At 41.1% G+C, this 27316-nt stretch overlaps 1 protein-coding gene across 1 annotated transcript in view; it reads left to right on the top strand.

Annotated features, from left to right (window-relative positions):
• The window catches only part of LOC134302121 (zinc finger protein 850-like), a 38119-nt gene that overhangs the window by 2888 nt on the left and 7915 nt on the right, over positions 1-27316 (top strand). The window contains exons 2-12 of the mRNA XM_062987173.1: positions 339-425; positions 514-661; positions 1595-1675; positions 2454-2725; positions 3319-3386; positions 5869-6059; positions 13114-14117; positions 15299-15416; positions 15991-16018; positions 18903-19390; positions 22207-22972. Coding sequence (XP_062843243.1) covers positions 354-425; positions 514-661; positions 1595-1675; positions 2454-2725; positions 3319-3386; positions 5869-6059; positions 13114-14117; positions 15299-15416; positions 15991-16018; positions 18903-19390; positions 22207-22972 — 3236 coding nt within the window. The 5' untranslated portion in view covers positions 339-353. The remainder of the gene's footprint in view (positions 1-338; positions 426-513; positions 662-1594; positions 1676-2453; positions 2726-3318; positions 3387-5868; positions 6060-13113; positions 14118-15298; positions 15417-15990; positions 16019-18902; positions 19391-22206; positions 22973-27316) is intronic.

Raw genomic sequence — 27316 nt, 5'->3', positions numbered from 1 at the left:
ATAGTAAAATTATATTATTTTGTTATCATTATTATTTATATATTATTATTAATATAATAATATGTTATTTTATTATCACTATTATTATTTTATTATTATATAATAATAATAATAATAATAATAAAATAATAATGATGATGCCAGTAATAATAATAATAAAATAATAATAATAATGATAATAATAACATTATAATAGTAATAGTGTAATAATTATAGTAATAATAATGACAATAATAATAATTCACTACACCTGTTTTTTGTCACAGTTATTTTATATTTAAAAAAATGTTTTTAGTTGTTTTTTTTGTTTTTTTTGATGAATCGTTTCTCCTTATCAGGATCGATCTTCTGTAATGGAGTCATCAGAAGAAAGTCCGTGTTCATCAGGAAAATCTCCACACAGTTCTGATCCTGATCCCTCACAGGTAAAGATTATTTTATTATTATAACTTTAAATATACAATTAGTGCTCTAGTATAAGAACGCCCAAGACTCTCAAAAACTGGTTATTAGGTGGGTGAGGACGTGGATTCAGGAACTTGTATCACTTCTGATGAAGAAACATCAGCTTCTGAGGGACCGGTCACTCCTGTGGGTCAGCAGAATCGACAGTTCCTGAAGACGCCTATAAAAGCTGAACTTGATGATGAGGATTATATCGGTGAGTAAACGGGTGGGTCACATGACTCCTGATTTTACTGTAATCAAACAAAAATATTTATTAAGACGTGCTTTATAACTACTACAAAAATAGTCTTGTGGTACAGAATCACACTCATCAGCCATAACATTAAAACCACCTCCTTGTTTCTACACTCACTGTCCATTTTATCAGCTCCACTTACCATATAGAAGCACTTTGTCGTTCTACAATTACTGACTGTAGTCCATCTGTTTCTCTACATGCTTTGTTACCCCCTTTCACCCTGTTCTTCAATGGTCAGGACCCCCACAGAGCAGGTATTATTTAGGTGGTGGATGATTTTCAGCACTGCAGTGACACTGACATGGTGGTGGTGTGTTAGTGTGTGTTGTGCTGGTATGAGTGGATCAGACACAGCAGCGCTGCTGGAGTTTTTAAACACCTCATTGTCACTGCTGGATTAAGAACAGTCTACCAACCAAAAATATCCAGCCAACAGCGCCCCGTGGGCAGTGTTCTGTGCCCACTAATGAAGGTCTAGAAGATGACCAACTCAAACAGCAGCAATAGATGAGCGATCGTCTCTGACTTTACATCTACAAGGTGGACCAACTAGGTAGGAGTGTCTAATAGAGTGGACAGTGAGTGGACACGGTATTTAAATACCAGCACAACATACACTAACACACCAGCACCATGTCAGTGTCACTGCAGTGCTGAGAATTACCCACCACCTAAATAATACCTGCTCTGTGGGGGTCCTGACCATTTGAAGAACAGGGTGAAAGGGGGGTGACAAAGCATGTAGAGAAACAGATGGACTACAGTCAGTAATTGTAGAACTACAAAGTGCTTCTATGATCCCACAATCCTTATATTTCTCTCAGTGTTGCTTGTGTGTGATATTTTGGTTGTAAGGAGGGGATTTAAACTTAAACGATGTGGTTTCAGGTGCAGGACCGTCGACCTCCGTGGAGCAGCAGAACGAAGGACTGCAGATCGTCAAAGTGGAAGAACTTGAAGATTATCTCTGTAAGCAAACATGAGACATTCCAGTGCAGGGCTGTTCACTGTGTAGCCAAAAGTATGTGGACACCCAACCATGATTTTGTTGTACTGTCGAATTCAAAACTATAGGCATCAATATACAGTGTACTGTTCCGGAAAGGCGTTTTACAAGATGTTTGCTGTGTGTCTGTGGGAATTTGTGCCCAACCTATCCAGTCTTAAGTCGGGCCTTTATGGACTTTGCTTTGTGCCGAGTGAGGAAGGAACCTCCCTAAACTGTTAATACAAAAGTGAAAACATGATTTGGCTAGGATACAGGGCAGGTGTAGCCTAGCGGTTGAGGTACTGGATTAGTATTCATAAGGTTGCTGGTTCAAACCCCACCACTGCCAGGTTACCACTGTTGGGCCCTTAACCCTTAAAGCGTCTGGTAAATGGCAAAAATGTCTATATAAATGATTGGTTTTATACACCTGTTAGCAATTGATGTTGCCGAAACACCCAGACTCACTTCACAGGAACGTCCACATACTTTTGGCAGTCGGTTAGAGTGAAGCTGAAGAAATGAATCATTAATTTTGTACAGATGTTTATAATCCAGTAAAAAGAATCCGTCACCACTTGTTTCTGAAAACACACGGAGGAGGCGGGACAACGCTGAACGTTGTTCCTCATTGGTGGCGTCGCCTGTAACAGGGCGGAACATGAACGGAGGGCTCATGTCGAAAGCCTTGGCTCCCCCTCACGATCAGGGGTGGGAGTGGCACTTCTCTTCCACCTGAAACGTCTCGTGTCTTTCCAGACTGTGAGGAGTGCAAATCCTTCTTCATCAACAAGTGTGAGGTTCACGGTCCACCTGTCTTCATCTCCGACACCCTCGTACCCATGGGGGTCGCCGACAGAGCCATACAAACCCTGCCCTCTGGTCTTGAGGTTCGGGAGTCCGGTATTTCTGATGCGGGTCTGGGGGTGTTTAATAACGGAGAGACGGTTCCGGTCGGGGCACATTTCGGACCCTACGAGGGAGAACCGGTGGACAGAGAGCAGGCCATCAACAGTGGGTACTCCTGGCTGGTGAGTTGCTGTCTTTGTACCGCGCATCAGTTATCAAAACTAACAGGTAGTGGAGTTTGGGCTCTGGGGTTGAGTAGTAGTGGTGTCACAGGAGGGGTGGGGCGCTCGGCAGATGCAACTGGATGTGTCTGATGGAGGGAAGGCCAGACAGGGATGTAACTTCTTCTGTTTTAAATGTATTTAAAGTGCTGTTTTGGCTCGTCCGTCGGGTTGGATGCCAGAGATGCAGTTACTCCCTCTGCCGGCTGATTGATGGCGCTGCACAGAGACAGGGAATAATGGAGATTGGTGCGTGACTCTCCATGCGCAAGACTGAGCCCCTTATGAACTTGTCTGGTGCAGGCGTCTGGTACTGCACACGTGTCAGAGGGGGCGTGTGATAGTCACGGCTCTCCTCGGTCAGTAGAGTGGAAGCGAAATGCAGTCGGGTGATTGGATACGAATAGCACTGTATAACCAATGAAGCAGCTCTGGTACTAATATTTGGGCAGCAGACGGTTCCTCTATATGTTTAATAGCTCAAAACCCAGATTTTCTTAAACGCATTGATTGAATTTATGGAATAATATAAGGTTTAATAATATTTTCCACAGATTTACAACATCAGCGACGGTGAGGAGTACATCGACGCTAAGAAGGAGACGCATGCTAACTGGATGAGGTGAGGAACGCTCTTTGATTATAGTCATGGGGTCGGTCTGAAAACCTAGCGCTCTCCCTACACAGCTGCCATCCTACACTCCCGAGAAGAGGGCGTGTCTAAATTCTTAGATCCCTTAATATGGTCCTACTAGCCGCGTGGTAAAACACACGCTGTTCACCGGAGCTGAGATCTCGAATACGTCATATCGAATCTCGGGCTCTGCCTTGCTGACATGAACAACGATTGGCCTGTCGTTCAGATAGGGGTGGGATTAAGCCGGATGGGGACTCTCTCTTAGACTAGTGTGATTATGACATCTGCTGGCTGGTTGGTGGCGCCTGCACAGAGATGGGGAAGGAGTGCGGTAGAGGGTGTGGCTCTCCGTACACAGCGCTGTATCGATTGCTGTGCACGTGTCGGAGTGGGCGTGGAGCAGCCTCGTCCTCCCCAATCAGGAGCAGGGACCAGCATTAGTGAGAGGATGATTGACGGGTAGAAATTGGACGCGCTAAAGCTACTGAGGCACCTTAATTCTGAGTGATAATCTGACTGAATGACGAGGGAGCATCCGACGCTTCTTCAGCGCTGAAGTCAATCCCAGCATTCATTGCAGCACAACTGGGATGGGGTGCAGCCAATGGAGCTCTTTGCTAATGTAAATAAATCCTCATTGATGTTTAATCTGTATAAAGGTGTGAGTATATGAGTGTGGTTTATTTGTAAATTCAGGCTCGTCAGGGACAGTTTAACCATTTTCGGGACACAGAAAGAGACATGCTTGAGTCGCCTCAACCCATTGGTAGGAACAGCCTGATGCGGGAACAGATGATCTAACTCAGGGGTCACCAACCTTTTCCAGACCGAGAGCTACTTCAAGGCTACTGAATAATACGAAGGGCTACTTGGTGATACAAACTTCCTGAATAACACCAAGTTGCACGGTTTACTTTTAATGATATTATTAATATTATTGTTATTATTATTATTATTATTATTATCAATATTCATATATATGAAGAGACTCCTCAGAATAATTATTAACAACGATTTACCATGGTAAGAAACATATATTTCAACATGTAACATTATTTATCTCTATTAACCTAAATCTGTCAGAGCTATCACATCTTTAATATTTTTGTAAATATCTTTCTTGACAGTTTTGTATGAATGAGCACATATGTAGCATTTTGATCAAAATAACACCTTTTTTTTTTTTTTTTTTTTTTTTTACAAATGATGATCACACTTATTATGGATTTACTGATCTTTATTATATTTTAATATAAAATAAATATAAAAGGATTTTTAAAAAAAAAACAAGGTTTGTAGGAGGTAAGGGACATTTTTTTTTGTATATAAAAATAGTTTGACATTAATTCATGAAATGATACAAGATTTTAATAGATTTATTTATTTGCACAAGGAAATTATTATAAAATAAATATAAAAAGTAATTTAAAAACAAGGTTTGTGGTAGGTGAGGAAGATTGATTGCATATAAAAATGCTAAAAGATTTCTTGAGATCTTTATAGATTTATTCATCTCCATTATACATTTTTTGACAATTTTTTTCATACTTTATTGATACTTTAGAATTAATGGAAAATAAATACAAACGTTATTTAAAAAAAATATGGTTTGTAGTATTTAATTTGTTTGTATAAAATAGTTTGACACTAATCCATCAAATCATTACAAGATAATGGATTTATTTGTCTGTAATAAGTGCAGAGTAAATGTTTCCTACATTTCTCTGTTAGTTTGATGACGCTCCCTAATTAAAGTGGGAGCTGATCAGTGGTTTCATTATAACCTTTCTGTAAATAAATACATGTAACCTTAAAATTACCATAAACTAGTTTTTGTAGTATGTTGCCTACTTTTATCTGTGTAAAATATTGTAAATAAAGTGAGTGTTAGGTGTTTTTTCAACCATTTATATAGATCGAAATGATCGAATGTCAAACGAATGTAGAATATTAAACTTTACCGCAGTCAGATACTGTCCTGTTTGTACTTCTTACCTTTACAACATTTTAGAACAAATCATGTTTATTATCAGTTATGCACGTTTAAAAAAAAATCTGCGATATACAGGGAAGTTTTAGTGACACGTACTGAAGCGTCTTTCCACATTCCTCTCAATCATTGTAAAAATATTACCTTTTTTTCGCTTTTCAGTTTTGTTTTTGAAATGTTATATTCAGTATTTTGTCATTTTCAAATCTACATCAATGCAAGTGTTATTGATTCAAAAAGATCAGCAACACAAATATAATTTTTAGACGGAGCTCTATAGTCACTATAGTGCTATTTTAGAACTATAGGCGACTCACGTGGTCCCTGCGGGCACCGTGTTGGTGACCCCTGATCTAACTAGAGAGTCTCAATCATCTGCCTCCTAAACTCTACTGAGGCAGCCGCTCAGGTAGGCCGTGGCCAGCAGGGCAGACAGACCCTTGATTCCTCTGCCGTACTCTCCTCCCCGGTTCTCAGGTACGTGAACTGCGCCCGGACCGATGAGGAGCAGAACCTGGTGGCGTTCCAGTACCGAGGGGGGATTTATTACCGGTGCTGTCGAGCCATCGAACCGGGGAAGGAGCTCCTGCTGTGGTACGAGGAGGGGTACGCCGAAGACATCGGCATCACGTTCGACTACATCTGGAACAAGAAGAGCTCTTCAAATGGTAACGTCCAAACTTTGAGATTTTTGAAACAGAAATCCGTAATACCAGGGATCTTCAAAAAGTGTCCGCACTTTTTAAACTCCATTTATTAGGAACTTTGAAACTTTTGTACATCGTCACCTTCTGATGCCAACTTTTTAATGCCATCAGTGGTAGCTGTAGCCTAGTGGTTAAGGTACTTGTCCAGTAATCAGAACCTACCACTATCAGGTTGCCACTGTTGGGCCCTTGAGCAAGGCCCTTAACCCTCAATTGCTTAGATTGTACACTGTCACAGTACTGTAAGTCATTTTGGATAAAAGCGTCTGCTAATGTAAGTAAGCAGAACATGTTCGGGTTGAGCTCGTAGCCACTGATGCAGCGCTGCTTTCGCTTCATCATCACATGGAAATCTTCTTCCCCTTAAAGCTTCTTTGAGCGTCCAAATCAGATGGAGCTAAATCCGGACTATAAGCGCCTCTCGGTGTCTCGGACACGACCGATTCCTCCTCCTCCCACCCTCACCGCTTATAACCAAAATATATTTTTAAAGGTCCCTCGTATGTGGTGGTTATTTCCTGACTGTTACTCCCATTACGACCAATCAGATGAATGATCATTTAGGGCTACGAGAGCAGCCTGTGTGTTTTCTTACCCCAACATTTAAAAGAGTGAAACAACCATCATATTATAAGGATTGTCTTGGGGTCATTTTTGACCAAGCGGTTATGAAAAACCATTTACGTACACACACACACAACCAAAGCTTTTTTGTGCATTTGCACACGTGTGCACAAGCTCATAGACAGAACAAACAACATTTCAGACTAAACAAACACTCCCTGAAAGTCGTGTTTACCGACTAGAACACCCGACACTCTGACAGCACCCACAGTTCGGCATGATTCCCTCAGCGCTACTTGCTGTGTGCAGGACCTCAGTCGTGTTTGGTCCAGTCACTGGTCTTAAAAAATGCCGTCTGCAGCAATCAGAGGCCAATTGTAGAGCTTTCCAAAACCCAAATCATCAAAAGTTTGGTGATACTTAAAACTGGCACAAAACTAAAAGCTGGTTTGTTCACCGTGTAAAGCTTTAATGGTACCACAGCAGCACCAGCGCCATGTTGCACGTCTGTATTGTTTCATTATGCCTCTTAATCGCGGAGTTCAGTTAGACCGCCGCACATTTTGCTGCATTGGGCTTACGTAACACCACTTACATTGTTTACAGTGGGGCCAAAAAGTATTTAGTCAGCCACTGATTGTGCAAGTTCTCCTACTTAGAAAGATGAGAGAGGTCTGTAATTTTCATCATAGGTACACTTCAACTATGAAAGACAAAATGAGAAAAAAAATCCAGGAAATCACATTGTAGGATTTTTAAAGAATTTATTTGTAAATTATGGTGGAAAATAAGTATTTGGTCACCCACAAACAAGCAAGATTTCTGGCTCTCACAGACCTGTAACTTCTTCTTTAAGAAGCTCTTCTGTCCTCCACTTGTTACCTGAATTAATGGCACCTGTTTGACCTCGTTATCTGTTACCTGTCCACAGCCTCAAACAGTCAGACTCCAAACTCAACCATGGCCAAGACCAAAGAGCTGTCGAAGGACACCAGGAAGAAAATTGTAGACCTGCACCAGGCTGGGAAGAGTGAATCTACAATAGGCAAGCAGGTTGGTGTGAATAAATCAACTGTGGGAGCAATTGTAAGGAAATGGAAGACATACAAGACCATTGATAATCTCCCTCGATCTGGGGCCCCACGCAAGATCTCATCCCGTGGGGTCGAAATGATCATGAGAACGGTGAGCAAAAATCCCAGAACTACACAGAGGGACCTGATGAATGACCTGCAGAGAGCTGGGACCAAAGTAACAAAGGCTACCATCAGTAACACACTACGCCGAGAGAGACTTAAATCCTGCAGTGCCAGGCGTGTTCCCCTGCTTCAGCCAGTACATGTCCAGGCCCGTCTGAAGTTTGCCAGAGAGCATATGGATGATCCAGAAGAGGATTAGGAGAATATCATGTGGTCAGATGAAACTTTTTGGTAAAAACTCAACTCGTCGTGTTTGGAGGAAGAAGAATGCTGAGTTGCATCCCAAGAACACCATACCTACTGTGAAGCATGGGGGTGGAAACATCATGCTTTGGGGCTGTTTTTCTGCAAAGGGGACAGGACGACTGATCCGTGTTAAGGGAAGAATGAACGGGGCCATGTATCGTGAGATTTTAAGCCAAAACCTCCTTCCATCAGTGAGAGCATTGAAGATGGAACGTGGCTGGGTCTTCCAGCATGACAATGATCCCAAACACACCGCTCGGGCAACGAAGGAAAGGCTCCGTAAAAAGCATTTCAAGGTCCTGAAGTGGCCTAGCCAGTCTCCAGACCTCAACCCCATAGAAAATTTGTGGAGTCCGTGTTGCCCAGCAACAGCCCCAAAACATCACTGCACTAGAGGAGATCTGCATGGAGGAATGGGCCAAAATACCAGCTACAGTGTGTGCAAACCTGGTGAAGACTTACAGGAAACGTTTCACCTCTGTCATTGCCAACAAAGGTTATGTTACAAAGTATTGAGTTAAACTTTTGTTATTGACCAAATACTTATTTTCCACCATAATTTACAAATAAATTCCTACAATGTGATTTCCTGCATGATGAGTGCATGATGACGTACGCCACAGGCACGAAGCCAGTGCTCAGCATTACCGCTCTGATTACACTTCGCTTGAGTGTAATTGAGTAGTTTTTTGTGTACTTGTACTTTTTAAAATAGATTTCACAGCCTATAATTTCACTTTACTTAAGTATGTTTTGTATTAGGAATTGTAATTCGCTACATTTTAAATAATATCCGTTACTGAATAAAATAAAAACGCTAAAAAAATCGCGTCTGGGAAACTGCTGCAGTGAATTCTGCGACGGGGAGTCGGATCTTTTGTCTCGGTTCCTTTTAAAGAGCTGTATATATACATAACGACTCCCAGAAGCGCGAGTTGGTTCCTTTATTTCAGTTTAAAGGGCCGTTCAATAGATTCGAATCATTCTACGACACATCACTAGTGGTTATACAGTTTAAAAAAGTTTTATGGGACTAAAATGACACATTACACATCCCTAAATGTTTTAAATGTTGTATCAACATGTTTCTTCTATTATATTTGAATTAAAAACAAATATTGTGAGATTTATATCCACTTGTCCTGTTTGCATTACACAGAAGAGATCCCCCTCCTGTTAATAAAGTAACTAAGTAACTTTTACTCTGAGTACATTTTAAATGAGTTACCTTTTACTTGAGTAGATTTTTAGACTAGTAACTTTACTCGTACTTAAGTAAAAATTCATTAAAGTAATAGTACTTTTACTTGAGTACAATATTAAGACATATGTTAATATATTATATATTGTCAAAGCTTATGTTTATTTGAGAATGATGTCGTGTTTTTGTCTGTATACAAATGCTGAATACAAGTAAATGTGAAAGCTAATTTATTTGTATTATTATTATTATTATTATTATTTCTAAAATATTATGTAGATGTAAAGGGTGAGGATTTATAGACTTTGCAAATTAATTTTTCAGAGGTTTGCAGGTACAGCCTTCCAATGTTGGTGTTCCTGGCAGTTTTTCTGACATTTGTATTATTCATATTGTTATCGGAATTGTATTGTATCGACCGAAATTAGGAATTCTATCCTGATATAAATTTTAGCCATATCGTCCAGCCCTAAGTGTACCTATGATGAAAATTACAGACCTCTCTCATCTTTCTAAGTAGGAGAACTTGCACAATCAGTGGCTGACTAAATACTTTTTGGCCCCACTGTACATGACTCCGAAAGTAAAGTAAGTGTTGAGTGAATGTGTAGGTTAGTTAGAATCTGGGCTCATTCTGTCGTTACTGTACGTTGGACTTAATGAGACGTACCTACCTCTAACTTTTATTTCTGCTACAAGTTAAAGCACTTTGCTTTGTGTTCTGAATGCCATAAACACGTGTTGCACTTTGTTTAATATGGAGCGCTTAAGAATTTGATAATATGGACAGTTGGTCCCTCTCTGGCACCATAACCTTGCTGGTCTGGAACAAGCAAACCTGTGATGCAAGCGACCGATGGACAGGGGTCCTAGCTTCATCATAAACTGAGCATTGGGGGGACCAGATCTACCTGGATGTGGGGGATCAGGGGTCCTGCTATCCATAACTGATGGAAACACTACATTACAACAGTATATTAAGGAAGCAATATGAGCACACCTAAATATTGGGGGGTAAATATATATTGTAATTACAGCCGTGGTATACCCGCTTTTCCTGCAGCTACAGTGCAGCCACATAAACCTGATATATGTGAGCACACGGAACCTGCATAAATAGCTCAAAATCACAAAAAAAAAACACCACGGTCTCGGAATTTGATGGTTACAGATGTCGGTGCAACACGCTGCGTAATAACCATACATGATCATCACAGATAAAGCAAATCTACGTCCATGAGGGTTGCAAATAAAGAGTGTTTACTCTGTTCATTTTGTCTTCTGATTTCTGTTCCTGGATGATGGATTGCCCACATCCACATACGTTATTGTTGGGCTCTCAAACCAGTGGAACCATGAGTCCTTCAAAGGTTTGCTAGTTTGCAGGAACCGGCACCACTTCCAGCACTGGCATTGGCATTTTTCTAGTGGAAAAGAGGAATGTGCTGAAGCCATGTGCGCACGTTTCAGTGCCCAAAAGATTGTAGATTGGATTTTTTTAGACGTCCAGTAAGAACAAGAGAACCAGAAGAAGATGAAGATGAGTGCATGATGCAGCATCTTCAGATAAACAATTTTTGTCAGAGCAGCCAAAAAACGTCATAAGGATGATCCCAGCCGGTGCCCAGGACATCACCTCAACTTCCTACATGTTCTTCATACCAGCCATGCCACATTTAGGAGGTTTACATAAATATGAAGACGACTGGACAAAGGATGGAGCCGACCTGCGAGTAGAAGGATGATTTTCCATGCCGCAATGCCACAATGCAGGACCTGTGAGAGACAAATGGGGTGGGTGGAGCGTCTGCCATACATCTACACGCCTGGGCTTGGATGTAACCGAGGATGAGCAACTGCTTTCAATCAGAGGTACATTTTTGTATTCTACGGGTTGGCTGTTCGCCCCCTAGGGCCTGCAGCAGACAAAAAATGGGCACTAGGCGGCTGGGTGGGAGAAGGTCAGACTAAGTAAGTAATTAAACCTTTATTTATGTAGCACTTTTCTAAGACAAGCTACAAAGTGCTTCACAATCAATAAGATACAATATGAATAAAAGAAATAAAACACACATAAAATACATATAAAACCAGACATAAACTATCCAAACAGTGCAGCTTCATCTAATGAACAATAAAACAGGAAACGTCATTTAGAGGCATTAAGAGATTTTTTTACTTCTAAAACGAAAGCAATTTATTTTTCACATACAGGAGGCATATCTGATTAGTCTTGCTGACCACGCCCACACACACGTTTAATGTTCTCCAGTTCAGTCTGAAAAAAAAAACCCTTAAAAATAAAACTAACAGTGAAGATAAATCGGTGAGTGTTGTTATACGACGTGTGTGTGTGTCTTTAAGAGAGGTGTACAGTGGGAGATGCTCTGTTCACAGTATCGATATAAGTGAGTCAGGAGTCGATTCATATGAAGCGAATTATAAGTTTCTTTTCTCAGGCGTCTCTCAGTTTTTACTGTTATTAATGAATGTCGCGGTTTAAAATAAACACACAGTTACTGGAACATTCTGTGTGACTCGCTTACATTAAAAAGCTCAGGCTTAATTAAACTGGCTGTTATCAAAAAGCTGTAAGTCAGACTCGTTCTGTCTGTGGAGCTAAAAGTTTTCTGTCAGTCGGAGCAGATTAATTATCCTGAACTAACCAACTTAGTAATTAATGTACTTTTGCCTTTGCTTGACTCTGTGAAGTAACATTTTCTGCTCTCATCTACATCAAAAGCAAGAACTGCTTATGGAGGGATCAGGCTGTATTATCTTTTTGAAGTCATATTTTAAATTAGCAAAATTGCATGGTATGTATGATGTGCACAACGTTATTTATGTTATTTTAGCTTGTCAAGAGCTTTCACAATTATTTCTCTGCGATGGTTGACTGGTTGAGGCGCAAGTTAGAGTAGAGGGGTGGGGGGAATGTAGATTTGTGGTCGGCACACGGAGGGCAACCTTAGAGAACTCATCACACCCCGCTCTGTACCACGCAACCTTGGTCCTCCACCCAGGACTCAAGGAAGACGAGCATCAAGGCTCTTTTCTGTACCAGCACCCAAGTGGTGGAAGAGCTTCCCCTGTCTGTCCGAACATCTGAGTCTCTCGCTGTCTTCAAAAGACGATTAAAAACCTTTATCACCTCTATACTAAACACTTAGTAACGCACTTACTTATTTAAAAAAACACTTTGTTCTAACAGGGTTTCAGCTGATTTGTAACGTGGGACTGTTGTTCACTTAAACTAGAGTAGGGAAATGTTTACTGTGGAAGCTCCTCTGTCACACTGGACAAGAACGTCTGCTAAATGTCGATGTCATAACTTACACCAAGGTTTCTGGTACACATAGACAGTTAGACCTACAAGATAAGCTTGACAGTGTTCTCTGGTAGTCTTAGGACAGCTTGTTGACTGATGCCTGCATCCACTCCTGGAATATATGCCTGGCCTGGTCTCATGAATCAAGAAGACCTCGTAATGTCATGTCACACAGTCCTTACCTCTGATCTTTTGGACAGCCACCTGAAAGATTTGAAGAAGCTGCTGGACAGGCTGGTGGAACATGTGATCCAACTTGAGTCGCCTTCCTCTCGCCTCATGCTGAGACGATGCTGACCCTTGACTGTTTGCTCAAACCGTTGCTTTGGTACAGAAGTGGCCGGACGAGCCTCTTTAAATCTTCTACATTGTTTTCAAATCATCACTAATGTTCAGCTCACAGAAGTTGTTTAACTTGCGACGGTCAATGGTTCTGCTGCATTTTACAGCGCATTTTTTCTTCTGTTTCTTCTCCAGAAAAGAACAAAGCCTTGTCGCGAGCCTTTCTCTGCTCCCTGTGTCCGCTTTCCTGTACGTCCCAAAATGGCCTCTACAAACACATCAAGAGATGCCACCATGAGAGATCGGGAGAGACTGAATATCACACTCCCGTACCCACAACAAGCTTCAGTGGTCATCAAGCATTGACTGGCGTGCTCAGCGATGACACCTTTAATGGGCGAGTACAAAGCGATGTTCACCAGGTGTTGGATTGTGTGGCGGATTTTACCAAACAGGTTCAGCTTCAACTACACCAGCGCATTCACAACTGCTCACACTGTGGAAAGACTTTCAGTCGTGAAGATCATCTCCAGCGGCACGAGCGTGTCCATACGGGAGAAAAGCCGTTCCACTGCTCGGACTGCGGGAAGAGTTTTAGCGGTAGAGGAACTCTTCAACGACACCAGCGCATTCACACTGGCGAAAGGCCGTACCATTGCTTGCAGTGTGGGAAGAGTTTTGGTCGGGAGTATACTCTCCAGCTACACCAGCGCATTCACACAGGAGAGAAACCGTATCCCTGCTCGCTGTGCGGGAAGAGGTTCACCCGACAGTGCGACTTCAAAGTGCACCTGCGCATTCACACCGGACAGAAGCCGTACCACTGCTCACGGTGCGGCAAGAGCTTCAATAACAAGAGTAATCTCCAACTGCACGAGCGCATCCATACCGGAGAGAAGCCGTACCAGTGCTCACAGTGTGGCAAGAGATTTACTCAGCTGGATCATCTCAAGGTCCACCAGCGCCTTCACACCGGACAGAAGCCGTATAATTGTTCCTACTGTGGGAGGAGTTTTACTCAGTTGGGTCACCTTCAGTCGCACCAGCGCATTCACACAGGAGAGAAGCCGTACTATTGCTCGCAGTGCGGATGCAACTTCACGCATTCAAAGTCACTCAAGAAGCACAAGTGCACAAACCCGGAGCGGACGGACATGGAACCGCTGAGCGAGTTTTCCACTCAAGAAAGCACCACTGACTAACGGGTCATATCTAAATATTGTAGTATATTATATTCTTCTGTTGTTTACTAATGCAACCAGTATTCTAAACATGGAGAGGCAAGAGTTATTTGAGGAGGAACGTCAGTACCTGAGCTTTGTAGACCACCAATTAAACCAAGTCTAGATGGAAGGAACAGCATATCTTAGTGTAACAAGTAGACCTTCTAGAAGGGACCAGAAGCATGCTCCTCATGTTCTTCCATTATGTACTGAGATTGGCATTGCTTTGAAGTAAACCTACCATGAGATAGGAAGCACTTGCAGCAAAACGGCTGGTCCTGTGCACCTCATTTATGGGGCAGTACACGTGGCGATCGTCCATAACCAACTGGTAAATGTAAAATGTGTTGGTGGTGGAAATAATAGGGAATAATTTCGTGGACAAACAAGGATTTGGTTAGGGATCATGCTTGTACCATGGATCTTATAAGACCTAAATGGTTTACTTGCCATTCAAGACATATTTACAACCCCAAATCAGAGAAAGTTGGGACAGTATGGAGAATACAAATAAAACAATGTGCTTAAAGAACCACATTGGCTGGGATTTACTTTAGCAAACCTTTATCAAGCACTACAATATACGTAGAGTTCCATTCACAAATGTACTGTGCAAAAAAAAGCCTTATGTTAACCATGTCCAGAAGCGGTGTCGACTTCTCTGGGCTCAGATGCATCTAGGATATACCATCACACAGTGGAAATGTGTATTGTATAGAAGGAACAGCATATCTTGGTGTAACAAACATCCTACAAGTAGACCGTCTAGAAGGGAACAGAAGCATGCTGTTGACTCCTCATGAGTCAAACCTTACATCTGTCAGAGAAAGTTGGGACAGTATGGAGAATATAAATAAAAAAAAAACATGTGAACATTGTTAAAAAGTAAGATTGGAGGGGATTTTATATCTCTCCCTCTACAGTGCAGAATATCATTGAATCAAGGACACAAATCTTAGCTAAAGACCCATCATCACCAATCAGTCAATAGCTGATAGAATCATGTGGGCCGGGATTACTTTGGCAAACCTTTGTCAAGCACTACAATACCGAGTTACATGCACAAATGTACTCTGCAAAAACGAAGCCTTACGTTAACCATGTCCAGATGCTGCGTTGACTTCTCTGGGCTCGGGGGCATCTAGGATGGACCATTACACAGTAGAAATGTGTATCGAGGTCAGATAAATCAGTATTCCAGACATTTTTTTTTAAAGAAATTAATGCAGTGTGCTCCAGACTCAAAGACAAAAAGGACCATTCAGACCTTTATTAGTCCAAAATAAGACAAAGTTGAAAATGTTTTATTGTCCCAACTTTTTTTGGAATGTGTTTAAGGGCTGAAATGCAGGAATGGATGTTTATTAAGAAATAAAATGAAGTCGACCAGACAAAACATGAAATATCTTGGGTTCACCATGTCTGCAATAAAATAAAAGTGAAAGTAAATGTAAGAAACTCTGCATTTCTTTGTTTCTATTTTCTATACTGTAGTGTTTTCGGATTATGCCAAGTTCACACTACATGACTTTCTAAGTGGTCAGGTCGCTGTACAGTTCACACTACACGACTGGATCTCTTGTAATCGGGAGTCTTTCAGGTCGGTGTGTATTTCACACTACACGACTGATCAGTGATTAAAGCAATAAGCCACGAGAGGCTGTGCGTTACTGTGATTTTAGCACATTTAGCACATGCTAAAATCATAGCAGTAACGCACGGTCTCGAGTGGCTTATTGCTTTTATAAAACGGCGGTCAACATAAAATACAATAAATACAACAATGTTTAATTCATAAATGTACTTATTGTGTATAAACTTACAATAAAGCATTCTTCCGCGACGCCAGGTAGTTCGATTAACAGTGTTGCTAGGCAACATGAGGGTGAAAATAACATTGACTTTTTCTTTTCAGTGGCGTATTAATATGGAATGATGTGAGGTGGTCATAGGTGTGTATTTATCGGGGATTTTACAACGGCCAATAAGATTTTAGGACCGGAACTATCCGTTTTATAAAGGGAGTCACACACTACACCATCCATCACCAACTGGAATCGCAGGCGAGCTTCTCTGCTCTCCCAAACTACGATTTGTCACGAAAACAAACGCGAGAAGTGACGAGGGGTTTAATGATACCACGTCCATAAATGCACGCCAACAAGAAGCGAGCGATCAAAGTTGTGCGCTGATGTGCAACTTAAAATCAAACCTCCAAACGTTTCCTGGTTGTGAAGTAAAACTCATTAGAAAGCCGATCAAGCGTTTCATTGACACGTCATCTGTGTGACGCAAACTGAATAAATGCAAATAACAGCATTTCTTACTAACAATTACAATCAGAAGGTCTGATTGGTTCAGAAAGCGGCTCTTTCAACCATCAGCGCCAATTCTGTAGGAGCGTTTCATTCACACCAGTTGTTCCTGTGAAGTGCACTACGTAGGGTATTCCACCATTTTAAGTGAGATTACAATTATCACACGTAACTAATGTTAACACATGCTGACGCTAGGGACTCTTGTTGTTTACGAGTCATTTTTTTGCAAGTCATGAGTCCCCATCTCTGGTGTAAACCCGCCTCGTGCAGGTGAAAAGAAGCGGTTGGCTGTACGACCCTCCTCAGTCAAGGTCTGCAGCACTGGAGGAGATACAAATAATTAATTGGATATGACTAAATTGGGAGAAAAGGGGAAAAATGCATGAACAGTATTTAAAATGCTTGGACAAAATATCAAGTCTGTGATTTTTTTTTTTAATAAATCAGGTTCTGTACATTAGTATTACATTAGTTTCCACTAGTTCATAATATTAGCTTTTTTGTACAACCTTCTTGTGTCTGGTGTCATTATATTGGAAGTGAAGTCACAGTTGCTCTGGAGCTCTTTTTATCCCTTTATATCCGCAAGAAGCTCCTGGGTTCAAGTTAACCAACACTAAGTGGGGAAATCTTCACTCTAGGCCAGGGGTGGGCAAACTTTTTGGCTCAAGGGCCACACTGGGTTTTAAAATTTGACAGAAGGGCCGGACCAGTAGCAGATGGGGGGGGGGGGGGGGGGGTGTTAATATTATATAAATGATCAATTAAAGAATGAAATGTCTGTGTATATAGATGATAGACTCGACTTTAACAAAGGTCGGTCGTGTTTGGAGCGTGCAAACTAGTGGAATCAGCTGAAATGCAGAGTATTGAAGAAAAAATGTGAAATAAAAGCAGCTCTAAAGTAGGGCTGTGAGATAGGACTAAACAGCTCATATCATATCTCAATATGCTTTTGAGAAGTGGCGATATATAATACGATACGATATAATGCAAACCTAATGTACAACGTTCGTAATTTAGCTTATATTGTTTACAAGTTATCTTAACACAAAATACTGTAGTACTGATCAATTCTGACTAATTACAGTGTTTATATTTTTGCACAAAATTATAACCGCTGCTTACCTGAGCTTCTCTTCTCTATATCTGTGTGTTGTTCCATTAGGGAAATAATCCACTTTTTTTTTTCTTCTTGGCGACCATCTTGTATGTTTCCAGAATATTTCCAGACTATATAAAATCCATACCCAATTGTTTTATCCACCTAACTAATGAAAACCGATCATTTATTCTCTCGGCCTTCGTAGTAAAAAGCTGAAACTGGTAATCCGTTTACTAAGCTGTCACTTAACAACAACAGCCAATGAACAGAGAGATTGAAATTCCGCCCAAAATCTGAATTCGGAAGCTCTGATTGGTTTATACATCTGTTAATCAAAGCCTGGACCACGACTGAATCTCTGTAACAAATGAACTGATTCCTTAAGTGGTTTGTGCATGACACTATAATGAAACAAAGTGAGCAAAACAAATGAATCTTTACCATAGATAAGAGCTCAGCTCCCTGATTCGATTCCAATGAATAATTCGTTTGAAAGGAGTCGTTTATGACTCAGTGATTCAGTTTGCAAGCCCTACTCTAAAGGACAATTTTGTAAATGCTCAACGGGCCGGATCAACCTGTAGTTTGCCCACCACTGCTCTAGGCCATCAGTGGTCAGTTCCTGACCAGAGGAAGCTATTGGTGTGGATGGTGCACTTAGTAATAATCCATCAGTAGTGGATTAGTTTTAATGTCTGTATTTTGCATTGAGTTTCTTTTTTCTTTTTCTTTGTTTTTTTCTGCCCCAGAAATCAACAGCACCATGTTGCAAGTCTTCTCCTGCTCCCTGTGTCCGCTTTCCTATACATCCCAAATTTACCTCCACAAGCACATCAGGAGGTGCCACTACGAAATATACGAGGCGATGGTGAATTCGGGAGAGATCCATTATGAGAATCTGATCCCCAACAGAAGCTCCGCTCATCAGCCAGCGTCCTCCGAGGCTCTCGGGCCGAACGCCGCCCGAAGGCCGAGGCAGAATACAGAGCACTGCTGCCCGGAGTGCGGAAAGACTTTCAACCGAAAGAGTCACCTCGTACTGCACCAGTGCATTCACACCGGGGAGAAGCCGTACCGGTGCTCACACTGCGGGAAGTCTTTCACTCGCCAGAGCTCTCTCACGCTGCACCAGCACATTCACAGCGGACCCATGCCGTACTTCTGTACGCAGTGCGGGGAGAGTTTCGCTCGACACTATCACCTGAAAATACACAAGCAGATTCACACCGTCAAGATGCCGTATCGCTGTTCGCGCTGTGGGAGGAGCTTTATCGACGGCGCCCGTTTTCTAAAACACCACTGCGCCCACCCCGGAGAGAAGCCATTTCACTGCTCCCTGTGCGGCAAGAGCTTCACCAAAAAGGGTTCCCTCCAGGAGCACCAGCGCGTTCACACGGGGGAGAAGCCGTATCAGTGCCCGCGCTGCGGCAAGTGGTTCAACCGGCAGAGCTCTCTCATAACGCACCAGCGCATTCACACCGGAGAGAAGCCCCATCAGTGCTCGCAGTGTGCCAAGCGCTTCACTCGCCAGAGCTTTCTCGAGTTGCACCAGCGCATTCATACGGGAGAGAAGCCCTACCACTGCTCGCTGTGCGGGAAAAATTTCACTCGGCAGGGTCACCTGAGACTCCACCAGCGCATTCACACCGGAGAGAAGCCGTACAAGTGCTCACAGTGTGGGAAGAGTTTCACCCGGCAGAGCAACCTCCTCACACACCAGCGCATTCACACCGGAGAGAAACCCTATTATTGTTCCAAGTGTGGAGGCAGCTTTACTTATTTAGTAACGCTTAAGAAACACAAGTGTGCCGAGACCAAGGCGTCAAGTCATGCTACATGAATTTCCCTCGATGTTTAATAATTGCTGTTTATTGTTTATCTTTAATTATTTGTATTATTTTTGAGTCTTATGTAATATTTTGTAGTTGCTGGGCAGCAAACACTTAAACTATTGCTTACCAAACAGGGTCATTCTGAGAAAGACTTTGCTGTAGCTTGATAGACATATGCACCAGTTGGTCTTAGAAATACACTATATAGCCAAAAGTATTTGGACACCTGACCATGAGCAAACATCCCACTAAATCAACATAAAGACTGAAGAACTGACTATAAGAATTGTAAAACAAACAAAGAACGGATCCGTGTCAGTCATTCTCGGGGCATAAACATCTTAAACCTTTTAAAAAGAAGCTAAAGTTAAAAGTTAATGGACGCTCAGGTAGGGCAGCAGCAGAGATGGGGACTTGAGTGACTTCAGACTCGACTCTGACTCATTTTAAATGACTCGGACTTGACTCATGACTCGCAAAAAGTCTAGCATCAGCATGTGTTAACATTAGTTATGTGTGACAATTATATACAGTATATTCATTTGAACATTTTCGTCATACCCTACGTAGTGCACTTCACAGGAACAACTGGGGTGAATGGAACGCTCCTACAGAATTGGTGCTAATGATTGTAAGAACCGCTTTCTGAACCAATCAATGTTATTTGCATTTATTCAGTTTGCGTCACACAGATGACGTGGTAATGAAACGCTTGATCGGCTTTCTAACGACTTCCTGTTTTACTTCACAACCAGGAAAAGTTTAAAGGTTTTTTATTATAAGCACATTTACAAAATAACGGATTCTATTCCTAATGGGACACACGCTTATAAATGTAATAGCATCTGGAAGAACAGAAGCTCAGGTAAGCAGCTGTTATGATTGTTTTTGCTGTGTTTTGGATTTTGGTCGCTGTGCTGTGATTTATCACAATGAAAACAAAACGTATCAGTTGAAGCTTTTAACTGGAACCTTCTTGTTACGGAAATTACATTCATTTGCACAGTGACGAGGAAAGTAAAGGCACGAAGTAAAACGGCTAAATACACTCGCTAATCTGTTGTTTTTTATCTCAATTTACAGATTATTTGTTTATTTCTACGCTACATTTACAATATATGTTTTGTGTTTATTATGTTGACTCGTGACTTGACTCGGACTCGTATTTTGTGACTTGTGAACATCTCTGGGTAGCAGTAAAACACTAGCACAACAGAGCTGACATCTCGAACTCTCATCTCGAATTGCACACATCAGTTTCTGAGATGGGATTAAAAATAAGGATCTGATTTTCAGAAAAAGCTCCAGTCGTCAAAAAACACTGGCCCAACAAACGTTTTATTGAAATACATAGCCAATGCCTCAACTCTGTTTTATGCACAACACAATGGTATGGAAATACATACGCACATTCTCACTCTGGAAGGACAAGCACCAGCGCATTCACAATGAACAGAAGCTCTACGAGTCCTTACAACGTGGATGCAGGTTCACTTATTCAGTTGGGCGACACAAGTGTGTTGACGTAGAACCATCGATCCATCTTAGTGTTTTACTATTACTGTGTTGTCTGATTAACAGTTTATGTAATGAATGTATTTTAGTATTTATGTTGTATTTTGTATTATGAGCAGTGAGTAGTAAAATTCACCATGACTCAGTTCTCAGTTTTGACATTTGTTTACGTGAACATCTTGAATCCTGTAGTTATTTGGAGGTACAGTTTGACTCATGTATGCACATTTTGGTCAAGTTTCGTCCAGTGACACAAACAAACACCTGGTCTTGTTTCCTAAACAATTAAATACTCACTAATATGTCGCAAGTCTGTGACCTTTCTGTGCCAAGCTGGTTATCCACCCTGGTTACTGACAAGGACGAAGCAGCTTGGTAATGGGATGGCTCCACATTTACATGAACATTTATGGCATTAGCAGACACTTTTATCCAACTTGACAGAGGTGGGACTTGAACCTTCTATTCAATATTCCAGTACCCTAACCACAAAGCTACATCATGGAATCATTTTGCTGGTCCAAATTGTTTGTCTGTTATGAAGAAAGGATGTTTTGTGGCTCAGATTCACAAAAAAAAACACTATTAGACACTCCTACCTAGGTCATCCTTCTTGTAGATGTAAAGTCAGAGACGATCGCTCATCTATTGCTGCTGTTTGAGTCGGTCATCTTCTAGACCTTCATTAGTGGTCACAGGACGCTGCCCACGGGGCGCTGTCGGCTGGATATATTTTTGGTTGGTGGACTATTCTCAGTCCAGCAGTGACTGTGACAGTGAGGTGTTGAAAAAATCCAGCAGCGCTGCTGTGTCTGATTCACTCATACCAGCACAACACACACTAACACACCACCACCATGTCAGTGCCACTGCAGTGCTGAGAATGATCCACCACCTAAATAATACCTGCTCTGTGGTGGTCCTGTGGGGGTCCTGACCATTAAAGAACTGAGTAAAGGGCGCTAACAAAGCATGTAGAGAAACAGATGGACTACGGTCAGTAATTGTAGAACTACAAAGTGCTTCTATATGGTAAGTGGAGCTGATAAACTCTTAACCTTTCAATTGATAGCCCAAAGCTCTACTCACTAGGTTACCACTGTCCCTACAATCAAGTGAAGCTTCTGCTTTGTAGATATAAGAAAAAATCATCATTAGTCAATCAAGGTCAAAGGTGGACACCATTTACTAGCTGACCATACCCAACCAGAACTCTAGGGTCAGTATCTTTACTGTTGACCTTTGTGGTTCTTCTATTTTGTGTCTTTCATTCTGTTTCTTTTTTTCTACCCCAGAAATGATCAACACCATGTTGCAAGTCTTCTCCTGCTCCTTGTGTCCACTGTCCTACACGTCCCAAAATTGCCTCCACAAACACGTCAGGAGGCACCACTACGACCAGTATAAAGCGCTGGTGAAGTCAGAAGAAGTCGACGAGAACCTGATGCCCGTGAGGAGCTCCGGTCGTCAGCAAACCTCCTCTGGTGCTCTCGGCCCTGACGCCTCCCGCAAACCGAAGCAGAAGAAGAATCACCTCTGCTCGGAATGTGGGAAGAGCTTCATGCGGAACAGGTACCTCAGACTGCACATGAGCACTCACACCGGAGAGAAGCCGTACCAGTGCTCGCAGTGTGGGAAGAGGTTCACTCGCAGAAGCTCCCTCACGCTTCACCAGCGCAGTCACACCGGGCCCACGCCCTACCGCTGCTCACAGTGCGGGGAGAGTTTCGCCAGGCACTATCACCTGTTACTGCACAAGCAGGTTCACACCGGGAAGATGCCGTACGACTGCTCGGAGTGCGGCAGGAGCTTTATCAACAGCGCTCGCTTCGAGAGGCACCAGCGCACTCACACTGGAGAGAAGCCGTTCCCCTGCTCCGTGTGCGGGAAGAGCTTCTCGCTGAAGGGTTCTCTCCAGCAGCACCAGTTCATTCATACGGGAGAGAAGCCGTATCAGTGCTCGCACTGCGGGAAGAGGTTCAACCGACAGAGCTCTCTCATCACGCACCAGCGCATTCACACCGGAGAGAAGCCCTATCAGTGCTCGCAGTGTGGCTGCAGGTTCACTTATTTGGTTACACTCGGGAGACACAAGTGTGCTAAGACGGAGACGTCAAATCTGGCCACATGACCTTCGCTGTATGGACAAAAGTATTGGGACACACCTATTTATATAATCAAGTACCTATAAACACTGACTAGGCATAACATTATGACCACTGACAGGTGAAGTGAATAACACTGAATATCTCTATATCACAGCACCTGTTAGTGGGGGGGGGGATATATTAGGCAGCAAGTGAACATTTTATCCTCAAAGTTGATGTTAGGAGCAGGAAAAGAATGGGCGAGCATGAGGATTTGACTGAGTTTGATGGGGGCCAGTGGTCATTATCTATCAAAAGTGGTCCAAGGAAAGAACAGTGGTAAACTGGTGACAGGGTCATGGGCGGCCAAGGCTCACTGATGCACATGGGGAGCAAAGGACCCAACAGACGAGCTACTGTAGCTCAAACATGGTTTCTGGTTCAAACTGGTTCTGATAGAAAGGTGTCAGAATACACAGTGCATCACAGTTTGTTGTGTGTGGGGCAGCAAAAGTGGGACTGATGTGCAGAGTAAAATAAAGGAGGTAAAATAAAGGAATCTAAGAGGATTTGGCTACACGAACAGCAGGGATTGTTCTATAGTAAGTTGGAGGTTAATAAATATTTTTTGCAATGCAGCGTGGGTGCTTTTGTATAGAACAATAAGGTCAGAACTACTGTAAAATTATGTGTGCTGATGTATTCTGATATAAACTACTTCACGCCCCTGTCTTAGTCGGGCAACTCAGATTCAGATATCTGACATGCTAGAAATCTCGGGAGTGCTCGCTGAGCCGCTCGGATCGTGTTGTTGAGTAGTTCACACATAGTGATTGAGAGCCGAGTTTTGATCGCCGAGCAAAAATCGTTTAGTGTGAACTAGGCATAAGGCATTGTCCTTGCAACAGGGGGTGGTGCTTGGGAAAAAGACAGTACTGGAATGCAGAGGTATTTCAGTCATTCTATAATTTGGGGTAAAGTCCATGTCCAATGATAATAATTATATTGATTCTAACTATTTTCTTCAAAAATGTCATATTTTACCTATTAATGGAAAACATGTTGTAATATCACAAAAACATGATGTGCATCCTATGCTTCATTTAGTTTGAAATTTGTCATGATGTTCCTAAATGAACAGTTTTTGCTGTGTCCGTTTTTTAAGTTGAGGGTGCCTTGGTTTCAAAATAATGAATAAAATCATTAAGGGCAACAACATATATTTTTTATTTATTTCAAAAGATTAAATACTAAAGAAAAATAATATTTTTTAAATTAAGTTTCTCTTTTAAATAATTTAAATATCTTTTTTTATTAATGTCCGCAAAAGTTCTGTCAACTATGTTACTAACAGAACTCCACTCAGCAACTCAAAAATGGTTTGTTCTAAAACTATGTGACCAGCATGACATGATATCATTTCTCTCTGTGGAGGTTTTATTGAACAAACTGTGGTGAATGTCCTCTTTTTTTTTTTTTATATTTTATCTATAATAGAAAATTGTCAATGAGTATATTAATTGACCGTCAACCTATTTACATACAGTACCAGTCAAAAGTTTGGACACACCTTCTCTTCAATGTTTTTTCTTGATTATTTTTATTTTCTACATTGTAGATTAATACTGAAGACATCCAAACTATGAAGGAACACGTATGGAATTATGTAGTGAACAAAAAAGTGTTAAACAAACCAGAATATGTTTTATATTTTACCAACTCTACCTCTGCACAGCACAACTGATGTTCTCAAATACCTTAAAAAAGCAAGAAATTCCAGAAATTAGCTCTTGACAAGGCACAAACATTCATTAAAAAAACATTCCAGGTAACTACCTCATGAAGCTGATAGAGAAAATGCGTGTGCAAAGCTGTCATCAGAGCAAATTATGGATACTTTAAATAATATAAAATATAAAACATATTCTGGTTTGTTTAACACTTTTTTGTTTACTACATAATTCCATATGTGTTCCTTCATAGTTTGGATGTCTTCAGTATTAATCTACAATGTAGAAAATAAAAATAAAAAAATCAAGAAAAACCACAGGAATGAGAAAGCGAGTCCAAACTTTTGACTGGTACTGTATGTTGTTATGGTTACAATTTTGTATTATTTTAATTCAAATGTATGTTCAAATTAGACGTTATTCTGTTCAAGAAATGACATGTGGTCAGCCAGGCAAGGTCTACCACTGAAGTTATGGGTCAAAATAGGGAAATTATCAACTATGTTACCTAGTAGTCTACATTAGTCTAAGCTCAGATCATGAGGAAAGGTGAAAATGAGAAAGTGCAGGCTTGACAGCTTAGCTGCACCATTTAATTCTTCGTGTAAATTGAAGGTTTTAATTGAATTTTGTACTTCTGCCCTGAAATAAACCTAGTTCTTTTGGTTAATAACGTGTCCAGTCAACTGCACAGCTATACTGTTTGGAGCTTCTCTTAAAACTATCAAAATGACCTGTATGGTAGTTTTATTATTTATTAGGATTTTAACATCATGTTTTACACTTCTGGTTACATTCATGACAGGAAACGGTAGTTTTATCTTCACACAAGGTTTTTCAGTTCACAAGTTTATATCAAACACAGTCATGGACAATTTTGTGTCTCCAATCCACCTCACTTGCATGGTTTTGGACTGTGGGAGGAAACCGGAGCTCCTGGAGGAAACCCATGCAGACATGGGGAGAACATGCAAACTCCACACAGAAAGGACCCGGACCACCCCACCTGGGGATCGAACCCAGGACCTTCTTGCTGTGAGATGACAGTGCTACCCACTAAGCCACTGTGCCGCCCCTAGTTTTATTATAAACAAAATATTCCTGTCCTTAATGACACAGTGCTAAACATCTCACATATACAGTACCAGTCAAAAGTTTGGACACGCTTTCTCATTCCTGTGGTTTTTCTTGATTTTTTTATTTTTATTTTCTACATTGTAGATTAATACTGAACACATCCAAACTATAAAGAAACACATATGGAATTATGTAGTAAACAAAAAAGTGTTTAACAAACCAGAATATGTTTTATATTTTAGAATTTCTGGAATTTCTTGCTTTTTTGATGTGTTTGAGACCAGCAGTTGTGCTGTGCAGAGGTAGAGTTGGTAAAATATAAAACATATTCTGGTTTATTTAACACTTTTTTGTTCACTACATAATTCCATACGTGTTCCTTCATAGTTTGGACATCTTCAGTATTAATCTACAATGTAGAAAATAAAAATAATCAAGAAAAACCATTGAAGAGAAGGTGTGTCCAAACTTTTGACTGGTACTGTATGTCTGAAAGAAATTCTTAAAATAATTTTTAAAACATAAGAGATAATATAAGACTTTATTGATCCCCTTAGGGAAATTTATTTGTTACAGCAGTATGAAGACAGGAAAAACAGAAAGAAATACAACTAAGAAATACAACTAAGTAAAAAATACAACTAAGTAAAAATATTGCACACATAGTGTGTAGTTATTTACTCTATAAAATATCTAGAAAATAATATGTACATTAAAAAATATGCAAAAATATATTGTTATTGCACTTATTGTGAATAGGTTACATATTGCACTTGTTATTACACCCAACATGAAAGATTAGGAGTGAGTGATATTATTGTATATTATTATCGTTGTAAGCCCTGATGGCTGCTGGAATAAAGGACCTGCGGTAGCGCTCCTTCTTACACAGGGGGGTGGAGGAGTCTGGTACTGAAGGAGCTTGTAAGGTCTCCTACAGACTCATGTAGTGGATGTGTGGTGATGTCCAGGATGGATGACTGCTTGGCTATCATCCTCCTTTCTCCCACCTCCTCTACAGGTTGGAGAGGACAGTTCAAGACAGAGCTCGCGACACCAAGTGGAAGGAAAATATATCCTGTCAGCCAGTGCAAGGTACAGAGGACAGAAAGGTGCGATCGCAAAAGAAAACGAATTTACCAAGAACAACTTAATCAAAAAGAGCAAGAATTTAAAATATATAAAACAGACAATGCACTTGATATTAAGAATTAAGAGAGGTGAAGTAACATGGACACCAGAGTTAGCTCAGTGGCAGAGAGATTTGCAGAGCAGAAGGATGTGTAGGATGTAAGCAAAAAGAATAACATCTAGATCACTTTATTTATGAATGTGAAATGCATAAACACCTGAGAGATAAATTTAATAATGATAAGAAAAACAAAGTGCTCAAAAAAGCTATGAACAATGATAAAATTTTCAAATTCCTCTCAGAATATATAGAAAGGGCTTCCTGAATTGGGCAGAGGTGGAAAAAGTACTAAAATATTGTACTCAAGTAAAAGTACTAC

Source organism: Trichomycterus rosablanca, chromosome 2 (genome assembly GCF_030014385.1).
Source record: "Trichomycterus rosablanca isolate fTriRos1 chromosome 2, fTriRos1.hap1, whole genome shotgun sequence".
Classification (NCBI taxonomy): domain Eukaryota; kingdom Metazoa; phylum Chordata; class Actinopteri; order Siluriformes; family Trichomycteridae; genus Trichomycterus; species Trichomycterus rosablanca.
Note: the sequence above shows the minus strand (reverse complement) of the source record. Positions and strands in the feature narration are given on the sequence as shown.